The sequence below is a fragment of the Nematolebias whitei genome, chromosome 1 (assembly GCF_014905685.2).
Source record: "Nematolebias whitei isolate Nwh7 chromosome 1, NemWhi1, whole genome shotgun sequence".
In the NCBI taxonomy this organism is placed as follows: Eukaryota; Metazoa; Chordata; class Actinopteri; order Cyprinodontiformes; family Rivulidae; genus Nematolebias; species Nematolebias whitei.
Genome location: NC_056498.1, coordinates 84,089,088 through 84,099,420, shown reverse-complemented (window position 1 = coordinate 84,099,420; position 10,333 = coordinate 84,089,088). Strand labels below are relative to the sequence as shown.

At 40.8% G+C, this 10,333-nt stretch overlaps 1 protein-coding gene across 1 annotated transcript in view; it reads right to left on the bottom strand.

The window, feature by feature from the left end:
• Positions 1 to 6,111: 6,111 nt before the first annotated feature.
• Positions 6,112 to 10,333, bottom strand: part of LOC119413748 — an 880,117-nt gene continuing 875,895 nt past the window's right edge. Inside the window, exon 2 of the mRNA XM_037680808.1 lies at positions 6,112 to 8,223. Coding sequence (XP_037536736.1) covers positions 6,146 to 8,206 — 2,061 coding nt within the window. The 5' untranslated portion in view covers positions 8,207 to 8,223 and the 3' untranslated portion in view covers positions 6,112 to 6,145. The remainder of the gene's footprint in view (positions 8,224 to 10,333) is intronic.

The following is a 10,333-nucleotide window of genomic DNA, read 5'->3' as shown; positions in this document are numbered from 1 at the left end:
TCGGTATAAATTACGGTGAGACCGGGTAATCAGCTCCCAAATAGCTTTTTTCTTCAGCCATTTAGGAACCAGTGAGGCTCAGAGCTTAAAGGGCTGCGCCAATACTCATAGAATCTGGGGTTACAGTACGTAACCAACTTTATATTTCGTATAGGCTTCGCCCTTTAAGGCTATCGCTAGTGGGTTAAAGGCAAAGCAGGATGTAGTCTATGCTTCACTGGGTCCATTCAGACACAACATGAAGCACCTGCTTGCACAAAAAAAACATTTCATCACTCAGCCTTCTGTGTGCGTAATTACGCACTGTGTAATTGCGTGCTCCATGCGCAGGAGCGCACCGGAGAAGATCTCTGGTGAGGAAAAATGGCTGAGGTAGCAGACCTGCTGCTGTGAATAGGAACAACAGAGGACACGAATTGTAACAGTGTAACGATGAACAGAGCAGACCAACAGATCCACAGGATGAACCGATTAATAACGATAAAATCAGCAGTCATGAACTTGTGACTGATAATAAATATCTCACACTGCAACTGCATGCAGGCAGGTGTTAGTTCAAAAGTGAAGCTCCATGAAACAAATAATAATCATTCTGTCAGAACCTTGAGAACAGAATGGGTCATGGAGAAAGTAAAAACATCACGTAGATAACAAATAATTGAACATGGCGATGACCAGGCAGCCGCCATACAAATATCCTCCACTGTCATCCCTCCATGCAGAGCCATGGAGGATGAAAACCCTCTGGTGGAATGCACCGAGATTCTTTGAAGGATCCAGTCCAGATGAACTGTAAGCTTCAGAAATAGCCTCACACAACCAGTGTGAGAGGCGCTGGGTGGATAGAGAACGTCCTGAAGAGCTGTCCCTATAATGCACAAACATACGCTGAAACGTGTGCGCCACGTAACATGAAAAATGTGCGCATGGGACAGAAGGAGGTAAGATGTTGCTTCCTCCTCAGAATTATGAGGAAGAGGATAAAACCCATCCAAGGTTATCACTCTCGATCAGAATGAGCTTGTGATGCTTTTCAGAGCAGGGTTAAAACGCAGTACAGCTGAACTGCCGTCAGCTTGAATTCTGAGACATGAGGGAGCAACAGAGAGAGCAATCAATCACTCACTCTCTTTGCCAACGTCAGAGCTAACAGCAGGCTGTTTTAAATAACAGAAATTTAAGTAAAACCTGATCTAAAGGCTCAGGAGGAGCTTTGATCAGAACGTTCAGGACCATCATCAGGTCTCACTGTGAAGCTAGTGGACGTGACACCGGTCTGTGTCTCCGTACACCTTTCAGGAAAACGCTTCATCAACGGGTGATTAAGAACTGTTCTGTCACTGAAGCACTTATGACAGGAAGAAATAGCTGCAGCATAAGTATTAATTGTGCTGAACGCTAGATCGCTGTCCATCAGCTGCTACAGAAAGGACAGCATGCCACCTAGTGGCCATGAGATGGCCTCCACGCCTTTCTCTGTGCACCAGCGCTGAAAAACTGTCCACTTGAAGTGTACACCATTGTGGTGGAAGCAGCTCGTGCGCCCTGAACGTACGCACCACATCCTGTGGGAGGCCCATCTTTTCTAAACGGATCTGTTCAGCGGACAGACCCAAAGATGCTGACCTATTTCTGGGTAACTCCTGATCGCTCTTCCTGCCTGGAGGAGAGGCCCCCCCCACAGCAGTTTCCACGGCCGACCCGATATCAGTCGCTACAGATTTGAAAACCACGGAGCACATATGCGTTGGGGAGCTACGAGGCTGACTGACAGTTCTTCCTCCCAGACACGGGTCCGTGATATCGGCAGGACTGGAGGGAACGCATAAAGGAGCATTTTTGGCCACGGGCTGTGAGCGAAGGCGTCCACTCCTAACAGTGGGTCGTCTCATGGGCTCATTGAGAACCATTATTGACACTGAGCATTCTCCCATGTGGCGGACAGATCCACTGGTGCTTGGCCCAACCCGCTCCAAAATCCGAGAAATCAGCTCGGGATGGAGGCTCCAGTCTCTGTGGCAGGGACCGCCCCTCGACATGATATCCGCTCGCTTATTCAGGACGCTGGGAATGTACACTGCTTTGATGGAGAGCAGGTATTTGGGTGTGTTCAACACAACAGCTGTTTCGCAACGCGTAACAATTGGGCTGAGCGCACGTCTCCCTGACGGTTTATGTAAACTGCCGTCATTTGTCGTCTGTGTGGATCAGAAAATGCTGATCCCGCAGCAGGGGACAAATGCGGAGTCTTGTTTCAGACCGTGAAACATTCTAGCACATTATGTAAAGCGACATGTGGTCCAGCCACTGTGCTCCCACTGCTTGGGACAGACACATTCCTCCCAGCTTGACAGGAATACGTGTGTGAAAACTGAGACGTGTGACGTAGGCCTGCTGATGGGAACTCCCTCTGACAAAATGAGAGGGTTTCCCCAGTGATTCAGATCGATTCTCACGGAGGGGGCACAAAGATAATCCACCTCTTCTGGCGCACAGGATCTATGCGCAGGCGGGCAAACCATCTCTGAAGGCGTCTCATGTGAAGTAGGCCCAGCGGAACCACATGTGGGCCGCTGACATCGTCCCAGGAGTTGCATGACAGGCAGAACTGTCACTATGCTGCAGGGTTTGACATGGCGGAACTGAGCTGATAGAGCTTCTGCTTTCAGCTGTGATAAACGGGCTCTCATTGTAGTTGAGTTTAGCTCCACTTCCAGATAAACAATCATCTGGGACGGACAAATGGAAGCTTTTCCCAGTTTATAGAAACCCCAGGTTTAGCAGGTGGAACACTAGCGTTTTGGTCTGTGCGACAGCTTTCTAACTGGACCGAGCTAATAAGAGCAGATCATCCAAATAAAAAGAATTCTCATTCCTGCCATATGTAACGACTGCAGAGCCGTCTCCACGCATTTTAAGAATGTGCGTGGGGTGTTTCAGAATGATGGAAATGTGAAATATGCGCTCTTCAGATCTATGGAGGTGAAAACCAGTCGTTCTGGTGAAGTTCTCCAGCAGCTGTTTGTCAGCATGTGGAATTGTCTCCCCATGATCGAATTGCTGAACATGAACAGGTCGAGAATGGTCTCATCCCTCCGTTTTTTTCTCAGAACCAGGAAATAGTGGGAGGAAAACCCCCCGTATGTTCCTCTCCGTTGGGAGCTCTAGAAATCATGTTTTTCGTCAGAAATTCCTGAACTTCTGAATGGAGAGACGAGCTCTGTTCTGGAGAAGACAGAACCAACTCTATAATCCTTCTGAACGGAGGAGGTTGAGCTGCGAACTGCAGTGTGTAACCCATTCTGATCAGACGATCCGTCCATCTGTCCAGGGAACACACTCGCTGACACTCTGAGTAATGCTCGGAGAGCGGGCACGCATTTGTGTTGTGTCATGTTTCTCATGAACGTCAACCAGACTAAAAATCCTTACTGCCATCACTCGCTCTGGAGATTCTCCGGGGGGAACCCAAGGGGGGCTCCGACAGAAAAAAGGGCTGTATGTGTGCCTCTGTGCTGAGTCAAGGCTGCGGTCTCACATAGAGCTGAGGTGAGCCAGCGCGCACTGAGAGGAGGCGTGAGCGCTTTCTGAGTGAGACGCTGTTTCGATGGAGGCTGCAGCTGTCGTGGAGAAAACACGTTTACTCCCGCTGCGCTGAGAGTGGGCAGAAAACAGCAGAAATTAAAAATGGGCTCTGGCTGAAAACGAGGGATTTTACCGGACTCGGTCTGCTGAAAAAACATAATTTTAGCTGACATGGCAGACGAGTGTTTTGTGATATTTACTGAACTGCGGTGCCATTTAAAACGCTGTTTAGAGGTTACTGGCTCGTTCTGTGTGGGGAATGTGTGAAGAGAGGCAGCTGTGAGCTCAGCTGATCTGACAGTCTCAGATGAAAAAACTTTACTTCCAGAGATGTTTCTGTTTTATATCAAAAAACATACATCATCAAAAAAACACATACCTTCCCCTCAAGGATCTTTTACCTGGTGGAGGGGGCCGGTGGAGGAGCAAGGCGTGAAGTCGCTGCCGCAGCTGTGGAGCTCCTCTGTTGCTGTTGCTGGCCAAGGCGGTCCCTCCTCATAAACACTAAGCTTATATTTTGTAATAAAAAGGATTTGATTTATTTGACCTGTTGGGTCTATGTTTGTTGTTTTATTGTTTTATGAAAGTTAATTTTAGTCTGTTCTCAGCAACAAAAGCATAATATGAGTTAGTTCTTTTAAAAGGACAGCTGTCACTCAAGACTTTTGGAGCAGGGCGTGGGGTTGGCTTCAGGCCCAGGGAACTGAATTGCCAGATCGGACTTTAACAATAATGAAATTTGGTGTTTATTTTCAAAATTCTAAAATAAAATTTTTAATTAATAACCTAGTATCACTAGGAAAAGTTTTTGTTCATAAATGTAGACCTTAAAGGTGAATCCGAATTTATGTCATTGGGAAAATTACCTGAAATATTTTTGTGAGTCGGTTAAAAGTAAATAAATCTGCTCAACAGCTTTATACTTTGATCAATAACATTAATTTGATATAAACCTCTACATTTGTTCCTTGTTATGTAAATTTTTTGGTATATTTTTTGAATGTATATAACCCAAGCAGTGAACGGGGTGGAAATTAAAAACATTTCTCCACCAGCCACTCAGACATTTTACCAGCCACTATTTGTCTTTTTTGTTCGTAACGCTTTCTTTTGGTTACAAATCCCACCAGTAGAATCAGATTATATAAATCATATGATTTATTTTTTAACTCTGTCAGAAAAACCATTCACAGTAAAGAAGTTTACCATACATATGTACTTAGTCTTATTTAACATAGCACATCATGTACACCATGTATCCTCTCTCAGTCCGTGGTGGAGGCTGGAATGGAGAGAACGAGGTACACCAAGCTGAGCATATCAGGGCACTGATGCTGTAGCATTCAAATTATCTCGGGCCAAGTTGTAGAATAGAGGGTGTCATTGGTACAAAAGTTTTTTTAAATTGTCCACTGGTCTGGGATGAGATCGGTTGTCACTCATGAGGCTTGAAGGACTTGTCAGTTCATCTACCTCTGCCTCCCCAAACTGCAGAAACACACATAAATAATCCCACAAATATTTAGTTAAACTAAACAAGTGTGTAAATTATTTTAAAATTGAAAAATATTAGGACAAATTATATACCTTCAGAGTGTTGTGCATCAGGCCAAGACTTCAGGTCCCCCAACTTGGTTGCATGAAGAACCCTGGAATTCATCAGCAAATTGGTTCTGCAGCTACTCACACAGACTGTCCAGGAGATGGACCTTTGCTTTCCTCGAGCTTAAGACCTCATTCCACTGGTGCTGGTCCATGCAGGCTGCCAGTTTGGGTCCAGGCCTGTGGTGGATTAGTACACTTAATTTATAATAGAAAATCCTGGACAACTTCACATTTTGCATTCACTGTCTGGACTTCTCACCTTATTTTGCCAGCAGTGACTGGGTGGAGGTGAGACATCCATGCACTTCAGCCAGGTGCTGCCTGTCTGCATTCCCTTCTTTTCATCTGATCTGAAGGAGAAAAACTATATAGCATCATCTGATTTTCCACATCAACTGTGATAACTTTAATTGTAACACCAAAATTAATGTACACTCTGTTTACATACACTGATAAAGCGTTGCTACTTGCCAGGACTAACACAACACGATGTGTTACTATAAGACTAAGGTAGCTAACATTATGATACATGTTTAACAGTAATCAGATTACTTACTTGCAGAGCCATTCATAGCAGTACTTCCAGCTTTTCATGCTGGGCTGTTTTCAGCTGCTCAGTGCACTCATAGCAGCAGCAGTTTTCTTCTTGAACAATGCATTTCACCTCCTTGTTGCATTTAGATGATTCCTGGTCCTTGATCTCTAATGTCTCATGTTTTGTCTTAGTCTTACTGGAGAGCTCGTGCTGCCAACAGCTGGAACAAAACATTCTTCTTCTTCTTCTTAGTTTTTCTTTGGCGGTTGGCATTCAAGATTTTGAAGCATTACCGCCATCTACTGTTTTAGTTTTCCAACTATAATGTCGCTCAAAAAAAAAAAAAAAATAAATAAAAAAATAAATAAATAAAAAAAAATAAGTAAATAAATAACTTATATCCATAAGAATAAAAAACGCTCATATTCTCTCAAACAACTGAGTCCTTTTCAGGTATTTCAACAAGATGTTGGTACTTGCAGAACTTGAATTTGCTTGGAGCAGCACTACAGGGTCAAATCTGACGTTTATTGCATTGAGTCTTTGAATCATTTGTCTTCTTTCATGATGGTAGTTTTGGCAGATCATTAGCACGTGTTGTATGGTCTCATCTTCCCCACAATGGTCACATTTTCCCGTGTTATGTTTCCCTATGATGAATAATGTCCTGTTCAATCCTGTGTGTCCAAATCTGAGTCTTGAGATGACAGTTTCTTCCCTTCTGTTTCTTTCAGCTCTTCTCATTTCTCCAACTTTTCGTTGAATTATGTAGAACCATCGACCTTTTCTTTCTTCTTCCCATTGCTTTTGCCATTTTTCCCTCATTCTCTGTTTTGTGATGCTTTTTATTTCTGCCCGACTGAATTTTACCTCTATTTCCACTGAGTTGTGTTTGGTGGCCTCCTTTGCAGCTTTATCTGCCATTTCATTTCCTCTTATCCCTATGTGAGCTGGAATCCATAAAAATGTAACCGTTAACCCCATCATACTAATTTTGAATAATGTTTGCTGTATTTCTATCAATATGTCCGGTCTGCTTTCTGAACAACTGTTTTTTATACTAATTACTGATGAACTGGAATCTGAACATATGACTGATCTGAGTGGTTGATTGTCTTCTATCCATTGAACTGCCAGTAATATTGCGACCATTTCTCCGGTGTATACTGATAATTTGTTGTTTAATCTCTTCCCTACTTTAACTCCAAACTCTGGTACAATAAATGCTGCCCCTATTTGCCCTGCTGTATTTTTTGAAGCGTCTGTATATATTTTTACATATCCATAATATTTATTGATGTGTTCGATAACTGTATTTGAAATCAATCCATTTCTATTTTGTTCTAATATTTTTAAATCAACTGTTGTGTCTGTGAATAACCATGGATGTATGTTTGGAAGTGGAACTGTTGGGCTGACGTTAAGATCATCTATTTGACTTTCTGCTGACTTTTGATTTATGGTCCATCCAAAGTTTTTTGTGTGTTTCTTTTCTTTCTCCCAGCAAGGTTTTAATATTTCTTGTGTTGGATGGTTTTGTTCGTGTCCTTTCAGATTTGCCCAGTAATTTAATGCTAATTGTTCTCTTCTGATGTTCAGTGGTGGTTCTCCCATTTCTACTAATATTGATCCTGTGTGTGTTGTTTTGAATGCCCCGGTAATAATCCTTAATGCCTGATATTGAATACTGTTTAACTTTTCTAAATTTGTTTCTGAAGCTGAACTATAAACGATACTCCCATAGTCTGTTATTGATCTGATTAATCCTGTGTATATGGTCCTTTGTGCTTTCCTGTCTGCTCCCCAGTCTTTCCCTGTCAAACACCTCATGATGTTTAGAATCTTTTTACATTTGTCAGCTACTTTTTGGATGTGCACTGTCCATGTTAGTCTCTCATCAAACCAGATGCCCAGAAATTTAAACTGTTTTTCTCTTTCAATTACTTTCCCGTACAACTTGAGTTCATTATTATTAGGTGTTTTTTTTCTTGTGAAAATTATTGATTTTGTCTTTTCTACTGAAAATTTTAATCCCCATCTATTTGACCATTTTTCAACTGTTGTTATTGCTTCCTGTACCTTTTTTATAATAAACTGTAGATTTTTGCCTCTCTTCCACAAAGCCCCATCATCTGCAAATAAAGACCTTCCCATTCCTATTTCTACACCATCAAACATGTCGTTGATCATTATAGAGAATAACAAAGGGCTAACTATGCTTCCCTGTGGTGTCCCATTTTCTATGTAGTATTTGTCAGAATAATCTTGTCCTATTCTCACCTGTATTTGTCTGTCTGATAGAAAATTTTTAATCCATTTAAACATTCGTCCTGTGATTCCCATTTTTTTCATTTTTATAAGTAGTCCCTCTCTCCACATCATGTCATACGCTTTCTCTACGTCAAAAAATACAGCTACCACACTTTCTTTATTAATCTGGGCTTTCCTGATCTCATGCTCCAGACACAAGACTGGATCCATCGTGTTTCTTCCTTTTCTAAAACCACTTTGATATTTGGACATATAACCTTTTTTTTCTACATAATATGCTATTCTTTCATTTATCATTTTCTCCATAATTTTGCAGATGTTAGATGTTAAAGCTATCGGTCTGTAGTTCTCTGGTTTGGTGTGATCTTTTCCTGGTTTTCGTATTGGGATGATTACTGCTTCTTTCCAAGACTGTGGTATTTTTCCTTCTTGCCAGACTCTATTGAATAATTCTAAAATAATATCTTTTGATGCTTCACTGAGGTGTTTAATCATTATGTAACAAATATGATCATTTCCTGGTGCTGAGAGTTTACATTTTTGAAGTGCTCCGTTTAATTCAGTTTTGGTAAATGGTTTATTTAATAAATCATTTTCTCCTTCCTCTTCTTCTAATAATTTTCTATATTCTGTTATGGTTCTCTCTCTTCCTCTTTTCCCTTCTTCACTAATATTGTTTGAACTATGGATTTTAATAAAAGCTTTTGCCATCATTTCTGCTTTATCCTTATTTTCAACTGCCGTTACTTCTCCATCACTCAAAACTGGGTACCCATACTCTTGTCTCACTCCATTCATTCTTTAAATCATCGACCAAACTTTACCTATTTCTGTTTCTCTTCCCACTGAACTACAGAATCCCCTCCCAATATTCTCGTTTTGCATTTTTTATGGTTCTTCTTACAATGCTTTGTTGTTTTTTATATTCGATAAGATTCTGAGTATTGTGATTCTTTTTTAATTTTTTAAACCCCTTATTTCTCATCTTAATTGCTTTTTCACACTCCTTTGTCCACCATGGAACAATCTTTTTGTTATTCTTTCCTCCTTTCTTCTTTATAGATTTGTTTGCTGCTTCTACAATAGATGAACAAATGGACATATTTAATTGATTAATTTCTACGTCTAAATCTATTTTCCCCATCTCTCTGTCACTCGTTCCCAAAAATGTTGCCCAATTAGCGTTAGTGAAATTCCATGTATGTGCTCCCCGTGTGTCATATTGTCGTGTTTCTAAATCCAGTTTTGTTATTATGGGATGGTGATCACTGCCTATTGTGGTGTCTTTAAGAATTTGCCATGAACTGATTCCTGCCAGTGAGTCTGAAACTAATGTGAGATCTATTGCTGATTCTGTTCCTGATGTGATATTTATTCTTGTGCTGCTTCCATCATTTAAACAAACTAGATTTTTATTATCCATAATCTCCTCAATTATTAAACCATTGTGATCATTATGAGTATCCCATAACGTACTGTGCCCATTAAAATCACCACACCAAATTACTTTCCCATCTAAATGTGAAATAATATTATCCAGAGTTTCTATTGTCAATCTTTTACCTGGGTTGTAATAATTTATGATTTTGATATTTCCATTTTTTGTCCATGTCTCAATTATTATAAACTCTAACTTTGATCCTTTTGTTAATAATCTGTGTTGAATTCCTTCTTTAATGAAAATAATACAACCCCCTCCCTTACCCTCCTCTCTATCGCGCCTTATATTGGTATATCCTTTGATTACAAAATCTAGGTTAGAGATGAGCCATGTTTCCTGGATGCATATTATATCTGGTTTGTTTGTGCTGTTTTTAATGAACGCTTTAAATTCCTGTCCGTTTGCTATTAAACTTCTGGCGTTCCACTGTAAGATGATCATACGGCTCTCTCTCCTGGTGTTCCCGTTTTCCCATCTCCCCCAAGTGTCTTGTTAATGTGTTCCCATGTTATGTCTTTTATCCCCAAAAACTTTTCTGCTCCTTTCACTATGATCTTGATTTTTTCAGTTTTGTGTTTGACTTGGTCTGTACAGTTGATAACATAAGCGATGAACAACATGATCTTTTCTACTGTAACTTCAGACTCTGATTTTGTTTGTTCTATCTGTGTTTGACTTGGTGTTACTACTTGTTGGGTTTTTACATTTTCTATTCTAACTTTCTGTACTTGCACCTTTTTTACTGCTTCTGCATAACTGATGTTGTTGATTGTTTTTACCTGTTGAATTTCCACTGCCTTCTTTCTAACCTCACATCCCCCATATGTCACCCTGTGTTGTCCTCCACAGTTACAGCACTTGTCTTGATTTTCTTCACAGTCTTCATATTTGTGGTT